Source organism: Sus scrofa, chromosome 1 (genome assembly GCF_000003025.6).
Source record: "Sus scrofa isolate TJ Tabasco breed Duroc chromosome 1, Sscrofa11.1, whole genome shotgun sequence".
In the NCBI taxonomy this organism is placed as follows: domain Eukaryota; kingdom Metazoa; phylum Chordata; class Mammalia; order Artiodactyla; family Suidae; genus Sus; species Sus scrofa.
The window spans coordinates 58,472,546-58,492,049 of NC_010443.5; the positions used below are offsets into that span (position 1 = coordinate 58,472,546).

Here is a 19,504-nt window from a genome sequence, read left to right on the forward strand (position 1 = left end):
CATTCAGGACAGGGCTGCTGTCTGCAGGAGCGACTACTGTCTTCTGAGGAAGGGAAAGAGAACAGGAGGAGCTGTGTGGGCTGAGGCCAAGGGGACCTCCTGTGTGTACGGGGTCACCTGCTCTATGTGCAGAGTAAGGGCAGGCCGGCCAACATCTGACTTGGGAAAACAGTGCTCCATCTGGGGAGTGGGCTCCAGCAACACACCTGATGGCAAAATACATCTTTTTGAGCCACTGTAGCCTTAGGACCTTGGTCTGATTGTCCTGGTGCTTCTCATTGATCGAAGTGATAAAAATATTTTCTTGAAGGCCTAGACAGTTTTGAAAAAATCATCACGTACTGAAATAAATGAAAACAAAGAACATTCCCTGATGTTATAGTTTCAACTTGATTTTCACATCAAAGACTTAATTGATATGAGAAAGCTAAAATTTGGCAGTTATTAGGAATACTTAGAAATGGAAAAAACTCCTTTTTGGATGATTTTTTTTTCTTCAGTCAAAAAAACTGGACGTGACGGAGCCATTGCTACGTTTCATCTGTGTTAACTTTGATTAACCTTTATTGAGGTTTTATACCCTGCTTGCTTCAAAATGTAGAAGCAGTCTATAATTTTCCTCTAATGGATAATAGAATTCGGGATTAAATGTAGACTAGCAACTGCAGAGGGAAGCAGATGGCTTAGATGCCATCTATTCAACACAACATGATTTTATTCAGGGGTCAGGACACTTCCTCCCGGTTGGGAGAGGAAAGGTCATTAAATTCAATGAAGGTCAGCAAGACAGTTTATCCAGGTAGGTGGAGCCCAGTGTACACAGAGAGCAAGGTGAGGTGCCCAGTAGAAGACAGCTGTGTAGCTGACCTTGGAAAGTTCCAGCAAGAAAAGACAGGGTGTTACAAGCTATAGGACAGGGTACTTGGGAACAGATCATATGTGGATGTTGTCAGATCAGCAGGAATTGTCCAGCCTGAGAAGCTTGGGTCAGCTGCTAACAGGGTCCAGGCTCCACAGGGAGAGGTTGGTGGGATTTGGGCCTGCAGTGGACAAGATCAAGGCAGGACTCCAGCCCTAAGGGACGCTGTCATCCTAGCAGGGCATAAGCTCAGAGCCAGATAAGCACAGGCGGCCCTGATGTTGAGTTTGAGTTGCCTGCACTCAATCTGTGGAGAGGACGGAGCCGAGCCACATGAAAGAGTGTGGCAGGAAAGTGGTGCAGGGGTCAGGCAAGCCTACAGTCACTGTGGCTTATTGCAGAGGGGCATTTATTGTTTCTGTCTGGAGAGTGTGGTCTTAGGGGTGGTGAGGCAACTCATGAAGGTCATTCCCATCCTCAGCTCCATCATCCTGACGTGTCGGCTTTTTGTCACCATGGTTACATGATGGTTCTGTGTATTAGGGCCTCAGATTAGGTCTTACGCAGGAAGAACAAATTGGAACAAAAGACTTCTTCCTTCCAAGCCTCCATCTGCCTGGAAAGAGAAGGCTTTTCCAGAGACCCCAGTAGTCTCCCCACCACTGCCCATTGGCCATATGTAGGTCTCAACCACTCTAAACAGTAATAGGAGCTTGAAATGAGAGTTTTCAGCTTCTATAGGAAGCAGGTAAGGGAGAAGCATGGTGGAGACAGTGGTTGCTGGAAATCTTTTTATATCTTTTTTTCCTTTCCCTTTCCCCTTAATTTGAGCAGTACCTTAGAAGTCCATTTCCCCTCTTTCTTATCAGAAGTACCTTGAATTGTTAGGCTCCTTCGGGGAAAAATGGTATTGAATTTCTCATAGGTTTTCTCCTTTCTCTGATAGTGGCCAATCCTGACTCTTCAGGGTCAGGTGTTTTGCATGTGAGCCAGCACCACAACTTGTGGCCCATGTTGAGGTGAAGCGCCAGAGGCTGGACAAATGGCAGTCAAGAGAATACTACCCTATGCTTGCTGTCTTTGAAAACTGCCACGCCCTCACAGGCTGAGGAGAGTCCATTTCAGGCAGTTCTTTACTTTCACCTCTCCCTCCCCTCACCCCAATCCATGTCCTTGGACAGAAAAAGCCTAAGGATATAATAAAATATGTAATTATAAGGCAGGAAAAATATCCTTATAGGCTTCGAGCTGGAGCCTTGAATGCTGAAAAGATCAGTTCTTTTGGCCTACAACGGTTCAGCTAACAGCAAGAGGGCCATTTTAGGTTCCTCTGACTGGAGGTCCCCAGTCTTCGGGGGATACAGAGAGTACAGAACAGGGGGCACCTCGCGGGGGGAAGTAAAGGGGCCACTGGGCACTTTCAGACATAATGACTCAAAACGTTTACCTCAATTGTGCCCTTTCTGATGAAACTCTTGGATGATATACTTCAACAAAATGAGAGAGCAAACCATGAAACAGACAGAGGTGAAGCCCAGGGGTCAAGTCCAGGACAGCAGTGAAGGGAGTTCACAGGATGACAGCTTGGCACGGGCCTGGAGGGCACTAAGTCTGCGTGGAGGCCGCAGAGGCTGTGCTGGGCAGGGAGAATGATGGCTCCACAGGGGACAGGGGTCTGTAACTGTGTTGGGGAAGATGAGAAATTATGGCTAGGTGTGGGTGATACATCTGTTTGAAGCATTTATTTAAAAAGGTGATAAATCTACAGGCAAATTAAAAAAAGCATTAGGAGAAACATGGTTTTCAGTAAAAGGCAATGTACTTATAGTCACACTTTACTTAGCTCAGCAGCAATAAACACTAGTCAGGATAATGTACTATTGGCTGATTTAATTTAAAATTGTGACCTACTATATCGGGCTGAAAGAGTAGGGGAAATTGGGACATGTGTAAACTAGCTAAATTCTCCGCCACCATAACATGAAGCCAGAATTTGGGTATGCAAATTTGATAAATCAAGAAGCAGCAGTATAACTTATTACTTACAAATATGGGGCAAACAGAATGGGTTGAGAGCAAGGGGTGATGCCGCAGCTGCTCATGGTGCAGAGGATAAAATTTGATTTAAAGGTCTGTCCATGTATTACCTTAAAAATTAAAGTTCCTCTTTAAAATGCATTTTAAAAGTCGGCCAAATTGTTATATTACTTGCTGAGGTGTATTTTGCTCCTCTGTTGAGGTTTTCTGCCTTCTTTGGGCCTGTGGCCAGGCAGCCATGGATGTGCTTTACTGATGTGACCCTTGATGAGCTGACCCAGCAGGCAGAAGCGGAGGAGGTGTCAGCATTTCAGGGCCAGTTTGGCGCCCTCTGGTTAAACAGAGCCAAATTCTGAGGAGTTTTAATTAAGCTCTAATTGGGAATGAAGTGGGAGGGGCTGGGACAGGAGAAGAAAATCCTGTTCCAAGTTACAGCTCTCCTAGTCATACCTTAATGCTTACAGAGCAATCAGCCACCCGACTCAGCGACCAAGGGGGAAATTACCATATGTAAATACGATACTCAGATCACAAAAGGTCCTTGAATGTTCCAGGTGATTAGTGTTCTGACTTCATCTTCAGGGATTAGTTTTTATGCCAAGTTAATAACTGAAAGGATATCCTATAAATGACTCGTTTAGTCATAGTGTACAGTTATGGTTTTACACAAATAATCACTACAATTTATAGTAATTAGAGTATGAAGTTCAATTTCCACTTATGTTTGAAGGCAGCTGTTTCTTTCAACGTCCCTCTGGTTTCATAGAGCAAGACTCACAATGGGTCATAAGTTGTATCTGGGAATGCTACGCTGCCATTTTATCCAAGAGGCTCTTTCCATTGTGCTGATCTTGCAAACACATTTGAGTGAGCAGCAGCAATTTGGCCCCAAGCCAGGACGCTCCCTACTGTCCTAGAGATCTTCCATGGGGATCTTAACTTTTACCTTTGTTCCCAGGATGCTTGCTTACTGACCCCTAAATCAAGGTTAACATTTTTTAAAAAGACTGTGAAGGATTTATGTTAACACTGGTGTTACTGTAAAAGGGAGGACTTAAAATCTATTCTGAAAGGAGGAATCAACAAATACACATTCAACTATTTTTCTCCCCAGTATTTTGAATCATTCTCTTCTAATCAACACACTGAGGTATATGTGGGAGAAGAAATGAATTAGCCCTAGGGGAGAATGGGCAAGGTAGCATTAACGATGCTGATTGATCTCAGGCATCTAGAACTGGATTTAGGCCATTCCTGTGTTTACCAATAGGGAAACTGGGGCCCAGTCTCCTGACTCTCCAAAGAACATCTGAAGGGCAAGGAGGCATCCAGCCAGGACCAGGCCCACCTGCCTCTCAGGTCTTGGCCACTCCTTCATAGTCAGCTACAGCCATCCCATTTTTAGGCTCCAAAGCAAATCTCATTTGATGACTGCGTCACCTTCCCTGCATCCCAGGAGCAATCGGATGAATGCTGACGTAAGAGAAAGCCGGAATGTACTTGTTACTGCTACATCTACAGCTGGCATGCTTACCTTGGAATTAGGAGTAATCCAGACTGGAGACTGTCCCCTCAGTGAATAGTCTGACTTTGTCTCCATTACTACAACTCTTTACTTGTTCCTCTTTTTCTTTAACATTAAAAAAAAAAAAAAAAAAATCACCTACAAATAGCTGGCTATTCACCAAGGAAAAGTGAAAGGGGCGTACCCACATGTTTTTAAAGCCATTTCATAGAGGACAGTCTCATGGGATGAAATGTCACGTTTTAATGGATAATAAGATACCGCATTCCCAACAGCCAGTCGAATAAGAGTATCTGGGACAAAGATGGTAAAGGAAATTTTTTTAAGTAACAAATATTTAAGTCCCATTTGGCTATTTTTAAGTGTAAAATAAGACATTTTCCCCCCTCAAATGGCCAAAGTACTGAGGTTGGAGGCACATTTGACTGTTTCATTTCAGTGAATGTGCCTCTGGCTCTTGCCTGGAATAGTCCACTCAAACAGCTGGCTCACATCATGGACCAACTACCTCCACCTTTTTCACTGTGACAGGTGGTTATTTAAGGGGAACAGCAGGTTGTCTGGATCCTAAATGAAGTTCTAAGGAACAATTATAGCAGAGTTTAAACATTTCAGGCAGCAAAACTGGCTCAGGTACTAGTTTAGGCAAGGACGGAAAATGCAGACTTCCTGTACTCTTTGATTTACAGACCTTGCCCTGCACTCCCTGCTTACCCATGGTGTCGCCTTCCATGGTTTCAGTTATCCAAACTCAACAATAGCTCCCAAACATTAAATAGAAAATTTCAGAAATAAACAATTCGTAAGTTTTAAACATTGAGCCATTCTGAGAAGTGTGATGAAATTTTGCACTGTCTCCCCCCCACCCCCGCCCCGGTCTTGAATCATCTGTCCAGTGCACCAACTGTGACATTTGTCAGACTGATGCTCAAGGTACCTCAGAGCTTTTATTCCTTAAACGACCCTTATTTTACTTAATAATGGCCTCAAAGTAGAGGAGTAGTGATGCTGGCAATGCAGATATGCCAAAGAGAAGCTGTAGAGTGCTTCCTCTAAGTTAAAGGGTGAACATTCTCAACTTAGTAAGGGGAAAAAAACATTGTATGCTGAGGTTGCTAAGATCTGTGGTAGGAACAAATCTTCTGTGAAATTATAAAGAAGGAAAAAGAAATTCATGCTGGCATGATAAATGCATAGTTAAGATGAAAAAGCACTAAATTTGTACAATAAGGTATTTTGAGAGACCACATTCATTTACTTTTCATTATAGTATATTACTATAATTGTTCTATTTTATCATTATTTAAATTAAATTTTTTTTTTTTTTAAATTTTTGGCCACATCTGCTGCATGTGGAAGTTCCCGGGCCAGGGATAGAACCTGCACCACATCTGTGACCAGAGATGCTGCAGTGACCATGCCAGATCCTTAACCCACTGAGCCACTTGGGAACTTCTGTTACTGTTGCTAGTACCTTACTGTGTGGAATTTTAAGTGAAATTCTATCACAGGTGTGTACTGGGTTTGGTACTATCTGCAGTTTTGGGCATCCACTGGGGCTCTTGGGATGCACCCCCTTTGGAAAAGGGGGGACTGCTATACATGATTTCTGTTGATTTTAAGATAGTCACATAAGCTAGTATCATGTAGAGTTTATTTGTTTGTTTGTTTTGGCTGTGCCTGTGGCATGTGGAAGTTCTTGGGCCAGGGATCGAACTTGCACCACAGCAGTGACCTGAGCCACAGCAGTGACAATGCCTTTCCCTTAACCTGCTGAGTCATGAGGGAACACTAGTATCATGTAGTTAGTTTTAACTGTAATAGCTGGCATGGCTAATATTGAAAAAAGTAAACTCATCTAATGCCTTGGTGAATGTGAGGATAGGCAAAAGTAGCCTTCTTCTTCTTTTCTTTCCTTTTTAGGTCTGCACTTGCAGCACGTGGAGGTTCCCAGGCTCAGGGTCCAATCAGAGCTGTAGCTGCTGGCCTATGCCAGAGCCACAGCAACACCAGATCCGAGCTGCATCTGCGACCTACACCACAGCTCACGGCAACACCAGATCCTTAACCCACTGAGTGAGGCCAGGGATCGAACCCACAACCTTGTGGTTCCTAGTCGGATTCGTTTTTGCTTCGCCACAACGGGAACTCCAAAAGTAGCTTTAAAACTAAGGTATTCTCTCTAGTTTTCACTCTGGTCTTTTGTCATGCTCATCACATTTTAGATGGATATTTCATTAAGCATTTTTGTAGGAAACTGATTAAAAGTCTGAAGGGTTCTAGAGTGTGTGATGAGAAAATATCGCCATTTTTCCTGCAACTATTAAAAAAAAGTTACATTCATTTTTGGGTTTCTTCAGTCTCTAATTTGAATTCAGCAAATGTATCAATCAATGACTAATGTAGTCATTCCTTTAATAACTAAAGAAGAGGTAGCTACAAAGAGAAATAATAAGTATGAAAGGTAATTGCATTTTGTGAATTACTTTTGCTTTTCAGAAGATAAATATTCAGCATGTGTTCAGTCAGTAATTTCTGGTGTTTCAAAGCAATTATCCTGCTGCCGTATGACATCTATGAGATACTACTGACCTTTAAATTACAGGACAAAGAATGCATTTCACTACTTGGAAATGTAAAAGCACCATGAAGCTCAGATAAGTTAAATAACCTTTGGCTTCTCAGAAAAGCTTCACTGAAAACACTGACATGAAGAGGTAGGTCATTTAAACAGAAATTCCGTTTTAGCAGGGGCATAGCAGGGCACTGAGAGCAGTGATTAGTCGCTGATGTACAGGAGCACAGGACCTAGTGGTAAGAAGTACACATTCTGCCAATGCAATCTCACTTTATCAACTTTTTAAAGATTGTTGTCATTGTTATTTAAAATATTGTTTTGTATTTTGCTCTGTGGTGTAATCAACCCAATCTTCTCTTTTTTGTGCAAGCCAAAAGCAGCTACAATTTATAGTTCCCTAGTGACCTAGCAGCTAAAGGATCCAGCATTGTCACTGCTGTGGCATGGGTTTGATCTTTGGCCCAGGAACCTTCTACATGCCACAGGTGTGGCCAAAAAAAAAAAAAAACTTTAAATAAGACAAAAAAAAAATTACATTTATCAACCATATTTGCTGAAAACTACCAAGAACTTACTAATGTTACTTACCATGACCAATCACATTTCTAATACTTAAAGCAATACAGATATAAATATACTTACTATAACAAAAGCAAGGGATTTTGTGAGTAGAGTATTAAGATTCTGTAAAAAGATACAAATGCAGTGATCTTAAACGTTTCAGAAGATGGTAAGATTTCACAATCATGTAGGTCATACTGGACATAATTACAACCTCCTTAAATCTACATTTTCCCTCCAGGATTGATATGGAAAGGTTTCCAACTATCATTCAAAATGGCTTAATGAAAAATTCCTCTCAGGAGTTCCTGTTGTGGCTCAGCCGGTTAAGAACTCGACATAGTGTCTGTGAGGATTTGGGTTTGAGCCCTGGCCTTGCTCAGTGGGTTAATAAGGATCTTGCATTGCCACAAGCTGTGTAGGTCACAGATGCGACTCAGATCTGGCGTTGCTGTGGCTGTGGTGTGGGCTGGCAGCTGCAGCTCCAATTTGACCCCCTAGCCGGGAAACTTCCATACGCCACAGTGTGGCAGTGTGAAAGAAAAATAAAATAAATAAAATCAGTCTATTAAATGACATTAAAAAAAAAATCCTCTCAAAGGGATTCAAACATCTCTTAAAAAGGAGAAAAAAAGCTTAAAACATAAAGAGTACATATTGTATGATTTCATTTACTTAAAATTCTAGAAAATGCAAATTGTTTTATATTGTTAGAGAGCAGGCAGATCAGTGTCTGGAGCTTGGGGAAGGGAGGGACAGATTGCAAGAGACAAGAAAACCTTTGGAGCTGATGGATATCATCAGGATCTTGGTTGCTGGGTAGGTTTACACGGATATACATATGCCAAAATTCAATAAATCTCAAAATTTAAATGGATGCAGCTTATTATATAAAAATCATATCCCAATTATAAGAACCATCCCGCAAAGGGCAAAATCCCCCGCAAAACAAAAAACAAACTAAAAATGAAAAACCTGGGTTAAATTTCATGTTTCTGTTAAGAAAAAGTCTAAAGACCGAGCCTCACAATACCATGGTCTGTATTTTCATTTTCAGCACATCTTTCAGGTGCGGGGGTGAGAGCAGCAGAATGAAGACACCCCATTCATCAAATAAGTGAATGAAAAAGTTGAAGTATGTCGGAACTCAGTGAGCATTGTAAATTATAGCACAGCAAAGTGTTTAGGTCACAGATATATGTTGCTCTCAGTGTTGGCTTTGTTGCTATCCAGAGTGGTCACAAAATCGCTGTGCCTGCAAATTCAAAGTTACCTCACGTTCTCCTTCCTTCCTCTGTTTGCCATTCAGTTGTCCTTCACGTGGGCCGAGAGTGGCCAGAGAGTCTCCAGGCATGTAATTCTGCTTAAAGCACATGATGATGGAAAAGCACAGGCAGGAACAAGCTTTAACTTTTAGGAGCCTATTTTCCCATCTGTAAATGGGAACAAAATCTAACTACTATGTGACTGAAATGGACGTGTAACTTGGCGTTAGGCACAGTGGTTTGGCTTATCAAAGGTGCCCAAGAAATATTTGTTGGGAAGTGAGTGAATGGATGTATTTATTGCAGTGAAGGTAGAGTTTATAAGAATGTGTGTGTGCACCTATGTGCAGGTTAAAGGGCCACTAGGTTGATAAAGAAATGAAATACTTACTGTAACTTAGATATACTACAAGAAATCAGGAAGTGTAGGGATGTATGTCATGCAGTACTTCGTACAAATCAGGATTCATTGAAATTGTGCAGAGAATCCATTTAACTAAAAATATGAACTGGAGGAAATGATGTGTTAGCTGGCCAATCCCCAAGCCTCTCATAAATCATGATTATGTTATAACGGCATCGAGTATTATAAGATTACTGACTTTTCAGTTTTTATTTGATTTTGTATAAGGTAAACATGCTGCTGGAGCAGAACACCTCACAGCTCATTTGCTGATATAAATCATTCACCATTTTTATGACCAAGTTGAGAATAACAATCTGAATTTTATTACAAACAAAAATAAATCTAAAAAGCTTCCTTCAATTATACAGTATGCACAAGGATTTCTGCATTACATCATTTTACATAAAATGTTCTAAATGACAGAAGTAGAACTTCCTACCATTTGAAGAGAGGAGTTTTGACCACTGAAAACCACACACACTTACAGAAAGAAACAAAAGTTTCACAGGGAAGACCCGTGATCTCCGGCTACAGGCAGGAGCTGAAACTAGGAACATAAAAGAAACTTGGAGAAAAAAAGACATTCAATACTCTAAAATACTTCAGCAAAAATAGTCAAACATCTGTAAACAACTTTTAAACAGATCTTTTCAATATGCTATGTTGCTATCAGGTAAATACTTTTAACTGATTTTTATTTGACTCAAAAAAGCTATTTTTAGTTCTGAGGAGTTTTTCCCTCTAGATAAAAGCTTTGTTTTCTTTCCCTGGAGGCAAGAATAAAATGTAAATAGGGCTTATTCAAGGATTGTTTGTAAATTTTTCAGACTGGGGCCTTTTAGACACTTGCTTGTCTGTCTGCTATTTCTAACACCCCCCCCCCAAAAAAAAATGATGATTAGAATAAATGATAAAACCAGAACAACAAATTTCGCTCTTCTGTTTGAAGGGCTGATGGGTGAGGATACTGATGAAACTGGCTGTGGATTTTAATTATCCCTGTGACTCCTTTCCTTTCATGATCAAGGATAATCAGGACTTAAAAAGTACGAGTTTGGCAATACAAGTACTCAAAAACAGACAAACAAAACACAACCAAATAAGGCTGAACTGCACTCAGTGTCCAGAATGACACTCCTGGATATCCCCAGGAACATACTGTAAACAAACAAGCAAGTGTTCTATAGCTTTTTCTGCATTTGGCACCACGTCTTAAAACCACTATTTTCTCCCATTTACCTATCTGGGATATTTTTATGTAGTGATTGATGCATGTAATAATAACAATAATAAATTTTCCCTTTAAGTGTGTAAAGTATGGCAAAAACAATCTAATGACAAGAAATAAAATTTGAAACCTACATTGCTGAATCCTAATGGAAAACTTAAGCCTTAGCATCCACACTTGGCCATCTCATGCTCTGAGATAATTAGAAAAGTCTCAAAAACACTGACTAGGTCCCTTTTGGTGGAGTGACAGATGTACACACAAGCAGCAATACCCTATGCAAGAGTGAAACTTTAAAGTTATTTTCTGTGCCAATTTTATTTTACGATTACTATGTTAAGCCTAATATCACTTTTAGCTAGGAAATTAAATTATTTGGGAGTAATCCTCCTTTTATTTAAATGAAATGATAAGCAGATATTTATTTACCAGAAACTTTCTAACTGCAGATTTTGAAGAAGCTAAAAATGACGCAGTTTAGTACAAACTGTCCTTTACCTTTATTGCTTGTATACATAAGGAATACATTATAAAACTCAGTGGGAAGAGGAAAAAATAATGGAAGAAAAAGTTACCTGCTTTAGCATTTTTAAGAATAGTTTTGATAACTTCTTAGATCAACTTGCTTATCTGAAATAGAGCAAAACTACGATACAATTGCGATATAATCCTAATAATCACAGCAATTATGCTTTTACTTTCTTTTTCATAAAACATTAATGCTATAAAAATGAGGTTGATGACATCCCTATTTAAAAGACATCTTGTACTGGTATCAAAATGTAATTTATTTTCATACCAACTGAAAAATAGAGCTTATATAGTCTATTATTTCACTCGTTTTATTATTACTTTTATTTTCAAAGTTGGTAGCAAAGTTACTGTTAACAATATAAATTTTCTCTTTATAAGTGAAATTCCTTTAAAAGTGTTGAAAGGCAGCAGGTTTCCTACGATGGGCTTGCAAGGAAAATCAATTATTCCAGTATTGATAAATACGATACTTGATGAATTTAGATTTACTCCTTTAACTTCCTCACTAACTTGTCCTTATTTGCCAGGTTCTTACTCATTTGGTATTGTAAAAGAAATCTTAGCCTAAGCCTTTTAGCTGGAGCAATTCTTTCCATTTTCCATTATTTCTCTTTAGTTTTTAAAATATACAGTAAAATAGTCCAATAATCATCGCAGGAAGGAATGATCATTTAAGCTGGATCATGTTCATTAACCTTTTAATTTCATTTCAGGGCTATTAATATTAGAATCATAAAAACTTTACAGTTTCAGCACACATACACGCAATCACAGAATTAAAAATCTTTATATTTTAAAAAAAAGTTCCATTTTGTTCAATGTATCATAGTCAAATTTTAGTCTAATGAAATATGCTTCTATTAAATACAGCAGCCGCCACTTACCTTTAAATATTTTATGGATAAAGTTCATTACTGATCCAAGGATGCTGGCATCAAAGCCCTTACTCCCAACTATCACTAAAGTTCTGTATTTCAATAATGTACCACCAATTATTCTAGATTTATAATACCCTGTCTTTAACTTGGTATATGCCATCTTTTGGAAAAAAAAAATATTGTTTTTTTTTTTTTGAGATGAGATACAAGAACAAAATCATTCTTGAGGTTCCACCTCGGAAAAAAAGACGATGTTTGCACATAGCAGCTAGTTTGATACCCCTGTTTCTGTTAGGCTAGCCTTCACACAACGAGCATGCGTATACAGCCACGGTTCACTGCATCTGTTGTGAAGTTGAGAACTGCTGCTTATTCAAGTACAGATGCCCCCGTGTTATGCAAGGAGACAGGTGAACTGCATGTCCACCATGAGAAAAGGAAAATAAACGATGAAACAAATGCAGCAAATACAGGCAGCTGGCATTCAGAACACGCCAAAAAGCTAACACTCATGAATTGTCATTATAAGGGTCTTTCTTTCCTTAAAAAAGAGTCTTTCTTTGCATATTTTAAAATTTAACGGTCCCAGAGAATCATGAAGTGCCTTGTCTTTTTTGCTGCTGACTTCTGATGACCTCTAGTTGCTTTTTGCATTGCTGATAGTAAGTAGAAAGGCTTTTGTTTTCATCTAAAAGCTTTTTGTGTTCCTGTACCAGCCGAGATGTATTTTGCTGGTCCTTTTCATCCTGGTCCAGTTCTGCAACTAGTTCTTGCCTAAAAACAAATACAGCATATTACACATGATGGAAAAATTCATACCTTAATAACTGATGATGGAATCTCAATTTCAATTAATTAGAGCTTTTATTCTGCGTTTATCATTATGAACCTTAGTTACACTACTCAAATATAATTATGAGCTGGAATGGAAACTATCATCCACTCTTCTGCTGTAACCATACAAATATCATAATCCTTTTAACAGGCAACTGTATTTAGGTAAATACTGAAAATGGATAAAATGGTATAATAAAAGTTGCAGAAAATTTCATTTGGTATCCCTTTTGTGTAGGAGGGAAGAAAAAAGACTGGGAAAGGCTTTAACTGGCTACAGGGATATAACACTTGAAGTTTCTATCATGCACATTCTACTTCTATACTCATGTATTCATATTCCAAAGTCACAATCCTATTTAACTACAGTGCCAAATAGTAGTTAACAGAACATCTGCAAGCTAATTAAAATAGATGCTCTCGGGAGTTCCCATCATGGCGCAGCGGATATGAATCCAACTAGGAACCATGAGGTTTCAGGTTCAATCCCTGGCCTCGCTCAGCGGGTCAAGCAAGGATCTGGCATTGCCATGAGCTGTGGTGTAGGTTGCAGATGTGGCTTGGATCTGGCATGTTGCTGTGGCTGTGGCATAGGCCCGTGGCTACAATTCTGATTCAACCCCCAGCCTGGGAACCTCCATATTCCTCGGGTGTGGCCCTAAAAAGACAAAATAAATAAATAAATAAATAAAATAGGTGCTATCCAACTGAAATCTCTTTCCTACTTTAAAATAATGAGAAGAGGAGTTCCTGTCGTGGTGCAGCGGTCAACGAATCCGACTAGGAACCATGAGGTTGCGGGTTCGATCCCTGGCCTTGCTCAGTGGGTTAAGGATCCGGCGTTGCCATGAGCTGTGGTGTAGGTCACAGACACAGCTCGGATCCCGCGTTGCTGTGGCTCTGGTGTAGGCCGGTGGCTACAGCTCCAATTAGACACCTAGCCTGGGAACCTCCATATGCCACAGGAAGTGGCCCTAGAAAAGGCAAAAAGACAAAAAAAAAGAGAAGAATACAAAGTACCACTCTTAAAACACTCACTTTTGCAAATATTTTCAGGAAAGATCCTCAGAGTCTTTTATAGCCTGATAAATTTCTTTGTTTGGGGGATATTATATATCAGCTCATTAAGTGAGACCACTGGATATAACTGAATAATTAATGAAAAGTCCTCAAATAAAAATTTACTAGTAATGTTTCTTATCCAAAGTATTTAAAATCAATTAAAACTGTCATAGTTTTCACAGTGCCCCCATTACACCATTTTTTTTCCAGCATAAAACTCTTCTCTCAAATGATTTAAAGTGTGAAAGAATAAAGATTAAATATGTGATGACAGAGTTTTTAAAAAATCTTAATATAAAATGACAGTTCTATAATTAGTACTACAGTTTGCAGTCTCTAATTTCCTATCAGCCTTACCTTTAAAATATTAAGGTAAATTTATCTAAAATCATTTTATTAGTAAATTGTGAAAAAACTATTTTTGTTCCCTTTGGAAGTACCACCATAAATCAGCTTCATAGGTATAAAATTTCATAAAGGTCATGCTTAAAAAGACTGAAATATTGTTTTTAAGAATCTCAGTAGAGAAGTATGGAAATGGGACTGCATTGAAAAGGGGAGGAAGGCAGTCTATCTCCCAGAAAAACACTCACAAGTATGAAATAAAGCCACTAGTTAAGTAATTCTACTCTCTTCAACATACACCTGGAAAGAATATATTATCTACAAAAATGCTTCTAGGATAAATCACAACGGAACATTATATATCAAATTGTTTTATCTGTGTCTAAGAAAACAATAAATCTTCCTAAACAATAAATCTAAGCAGCTTTTAACTTAAAAATGCTGAAAACATCAAACAATGGTCATAAGTACCAGTTTATTTTCCTTAGTTATGTTTTCCTAATATAAGATATAGTCAAAAGAGTTGAATTTTTGCATGAACAATTAGCCAATGGGTGCTTAAAACTTACAGTTTTCATGTCCTAAGCAATGATGCACTTTAATTTAAACTCCAAATACTGATGTTTTATTTTTATTCATAAAGACAACTTACTTTCTCTGTAATAATAATGCAATTTCTGTTTGGACTTTCATATATTCTTGTGCCATTTTACAATGCTGTTCAAACACTGCCATAGATTCTTTGGAGTTTGGGCATGGTGCTAGAGGCTGAAAATAAATCAAGAAATGTTAAAACATAATTAGATCAAATCTCAATTATCTAGCTGAGAGTTAAGACAGAGACTGTGATTTTTTTTTTTATAGCACTAAAGCAATGATCATTTAAAAATATGTGTTAAAGTAGGCCTAGAAAATCTGTGTCCTTTTGTCAGCATTAACTCAGATCTTAAATTTACACTTGCTGTTTTAACACTTTCATTGTTACGGAGAGCCACAACTAGAGTACTCTGGGACTGTGGTTTTATGTTTCAGACTGTCAAACTTTATTATACTGAAAGATGTTTATAGCTCTCATTTGAGAGACACTGAAGTATATTATTTATATTTTCAGTCACCATGAACATGCCAAATTACCACAAAATCTATTAAGCAGAAATAAGCTTATATGAATTTTATATTATAATGTGCTAAAAATAAGGAGCAAAAACATTATTCTTGGCAGTCCTGAACAAAGATATGGATATTTTAAGATGATTGCTAGAATAGGAACATCTGATTTGGCAATTTTAATTTGATTAACTTAACTAAGAATCACTTATTTTAACTTGATTTTAAAATAAAGAGGCCAACTAAAAGCATAAATAAATGGATATAAAGTGACAGATAGGAACACAACCATCAGCTTTAAAGGTAAACTTCTCTAAAAAGGAAAAAGTAAACTTCGCTAAGAAAGTACTCCTTTACCTGTAGTTGGTGATCCAGTGTAAGATAAGCCATTGGGATGGAATTATCTGATCCATTGGTATCTGGAATTACAGCATGTATTTTATTTATTTTTTGTCATAAATAGTTACAAACGAAAAGCAAGAAAGCATGCATGAGGTGCTGGTACTATTTTCCCCAAAGTAAAAGAAAAGTTATTGTTACTGGTAATTTTTGAATTTAAAAGGTAAAAAAAGAGGACATTCAAATACAAATAATTAGAATACAACCATACTCTCATACCTACAATTTACATCGGCTATAAATGGGACTAGAACATAATGTACTAAAGCATGTAAGCCTTATTTAATTAAAAACAAACAGTGATGTGGGACCTTTAAAATATTTCTATTTTAAATTCAGTCTTAACTGCCTCTACCTAATCAAACCCATCTCTTTCTTTCCTGGATCATATTAAGTTTACTTAAGGCTGTGTAGATTCCAGCAACACCAGTGTTCCCTAAAAGGGAAAGGGTGAAAACAAGAGACACATTTTGTTTCAGTGGATCATCTTCAATTAGTGTGGGTTCAAATGTGAGCCGCCCATCCCACCCCTCCCAATAAGAATCACTGAAGAAAATTAGAGATGTTATTGATGGGAGTATATGACACACATGGATAATACGGAATCTGTGACTCAATTTCATGTCAAAAGAGTTAAATGGGTTAATTCAAACAACCCGCCAATTTTATCCAACTATTTAGGTTTTGTTCATATTTCAAAAGAGAATAAAATTGCCATAACGACTTGCAAGAGAAGCATGGGACTGTCTCTTTCCAACATTAACATTTATGTACAACAGCTCCACAAGCAGGCAGGGTAACTGAAGAGTGAGTGACACAGACTTTCCTATTTCAGAAGTAGCTGCTTTCCCATCTTTAATAGAGGATAAATGAGCTAAATGAGTGAGCTGTTCAGCTGTTTTCCTGACAAGCACTACTTGAAAGAGTGGTACAGATAAAGGTAAAGTCAGGATGATAGCAAGGCACTGACTCGAACGCAATAAAAACTATGACAGTTTGATGGTTCAGAAAACTCCTAATTTATTGCTGACTGATATTGAGTTTTATTTATTTATTTATTTAGAAAGCCATTGAGAGTGTGCTTGCAAATACCTCCAAAGGCTAAGCTAAATCAGAACAAATGAGACGATGCCTGTAACGAATACCATGCAGTGCCAGTTGGCATCTGGTAAGCACTCAACACATGGTACTGATGGTGGTTATTGTGATTATTTTTAAATTTATTGTTACTGATACTAAATGAAGAATTGGGAAAGGAGAGTAATTTTAAATAGTCATGCTTACATTTCAGATAAAAAAAGTAATGTTAGTTAAATACTGGAGTGCAATAAGAAGGAATAACAGAGTATTGCCTAGCAGAGCCTTTACCTTAAATCACATACTAACATAAGGATTTTTCTGAAATGGCTAAATAAGACACATATTTTATTTCTCTGATGAATCCTCTCCTCACCTTTCACAATAGTTTCAAATAATGCTTTCAACTGAACAATGCTTTCTACAAAATTAAGCTGATCAAAAATGATTTCCCCCTACCTTTCTGGAAAAATTAAATGTCTTGAAAGTTTCTTCAATTTAGTATTTCCACTCCTATCATTCTTTCTTACATCTTTGATACTTGATACATCTTATTAAACCAGTCCCCTATATCCAACATGTATTTCAGGATTAAATATATCAAAGTTTTACAGAATTCTGGGGGTAAAAAAAAGTGCAAGGATTGAGACACTCAAACAATTTTAAAGCCTGTTGATGGTGAGGAACTTAAGGTCGTTTATTGAATTTCATCTGTTTTCCAAAACCAAGAAGTGAGATTTTACTTTCTCACTTGAACTGAAATTTAGCTTTCAGTCTCTGGTCACAAGATAGCAAGTTTATTTCAAGAAAACTTATCTTTTAATGTTTCAATTGCTGATCAGATCTCTTCCTATTTGTTGAGATTCACACTGATTTGGTTTAGTCTGGTAAAATCTCTTTTTTAGTGCCTTCAACACAATACCTATAACTAGTTCATATTATCTAAGTATGTGTTCCCTTCATGTGGAATGCTGTTTTTTCCTTTATGCTTTATGACTAAAAAACAAATTTTACTATTTTATGAAAAAGTTGCTGACTATGCTAGGTCTTATCTGTAACTATCAAAACTCTCCACTTGCACTATAAATACAACAGTTTAATATACAGCATGAGGAGTTTATTTTTAATTATTTATTTATTTAATTTGCATTTATGGCTGCACCTGTGGTATATGGAAGTTCCCAGGTTAGGGGTCGAATTGCAGCACTTTAGCTGCCAGCCTACACCACAGCCACAGTGACACGAGAGCCAAGCCACGCCACGTCTGCAACCTATACCACAGTTCACAGCAATGCCAGATCCTTAATCCACTGCACAAGGCCAGGGATCAAATTTGCATCCTCATGGATACTAGTGGGATTCATAACCCGCTGAGTCACAATGGGAACTCTGAGGAGTTTGTTTTTGTCAGTATTGTGATTCTAATCAGACTGCAAGCAATGGCCCTATCTTAGATTTCTATCTTTGCAAAGTACCAAACCCAGAAGAACTTCTTCAGTGAGTTTTCCCCCCACTGTGGTGCTCTCTATTGGTGTAGCTTTCTCTCTCAACTAGCTGTTCTTGAGTATGTCTGTCTTTCTTTATCCCCAATATACTTTAAGTAGAAACCTAACAGCACTTTGTGTTATGATTATTGAATCACTGTACACTTTTTCTCTGAAATTACACAAACCTCTCCCCTTTTTAAATTAAAAAATCTAATTATTTAGGTTGTTTTGATTTATTTATGTACTTCTAATTTTTTTTCCCCCCTGGGGCAGTGGGCTTTCGACAAAGGAGATTTCATCTGTCTCTTCTCTACAATTTATTCTGACAGCTTGACTATCAATTTTTTTGCTAGAAATAATGCAAAGCTGAACTTTATTAATTATAACCTTAAACCAGATTCTCAACTTCTAAAATTGTACTCAAAACTATTTAAAAATGGAGTTTCTGTCGTGGCTCAGCAGTAATGCACCTGACTAGTATCCATGAGGACAAAGGTTTGATCCCTGGCTTCACTCAGGGGGTTAAGGATCCCGTGTTATCATGAGCTGTGGTGTAGGTCGAAGATGCAGCTCGGGTCCCGTGTTGCTGTGGCTGTGACACAGGCCGGCAGCTGCAGCTCCAATTCAACCCCTGGCCTGGGAACTTACTTATGCTGTGGGTGTGGCCCTAAAAAGACAAAAACAAACAAACAAACGAAATTACTTAAAAATGATAACCATGCATTTGCAGTATATTTCAAGGCAATGACAAAATTTAGTTGATATTGCAACCTGGATCTATATACGATGTCTAACTACTAATGTTCCGTGGTATTTTAGGTTTCAGAAAAGAAAAAAATGAGACAGGAGTTGGAAGGGTGGAAGAATATGTGAAATAGAAACACTGGTTAAGTGAGAAGGGCTTAAGAGAAATTTGATTTCACCCTCACAAATTCACAATTTGCCACACGCTACTGCTGTGTCTAGATTAGTCCAGGTAGAAGTGAGGAGACCCAGCAAATGCTGTAATGTCAGAGCAAGCACTCCCTCACTGAAGGGTATAGGAACCGCCCCCCCCGCCGCCCCCGCAAAAAAAACCCAAAAACCAAAAAACAAAACCCAAAACAAAAAAACCCAATGTTATCTGAGCATTAATGACCAAATCTGTCAAGAGCATTTCTCCTCCACCTCTGAGAAGCACATCATGATAAATTCTGCACATGTGCTGAGTCGTGGTGGATGTTCTGGGCTGTCCAAGGGGTGAAACTTAGGAGTTTTTGGCACCACTAAATTTGAACTTACTAAAACTAGAGAGTACACTCAAGGCTAAACATAGTTCTATG

The 19,504-nt window shown here is 38.3% G+C and overlaps 1 protein-coding gene across 2 annotated transcripts in view; it reads right to left on the minus strand.

Moving 5' to 3' along the window:
- The window catches only part of MAP3K7 (mitogen-activated protein kinase kinase kinase 7), a 66,042-nt gene continuing 56,038 nt past the window's right edge, over window positions 9,501-19,504 (minus strand). The window contains exons 14-16 of one of the 2 annotated variants that reach the window (XM_021082147.1): window positions 15,577-15,638; window positions 14,765-14,880; window positions 9,501-12,645 (exon numbers count right to left, since the gene is read on the minus strand). In XM_021082147.1, the coding sequence (XP_020937806.1) occupies window positions 12,465-12,645; window positions 14,765-14,880; window positions 15,577-15,638 (359 nt within the window). In that variant the 3' untranslated portion in view covers window positions 9,501-12,464. 2 annotated transcript variants of the gene reach the window in all.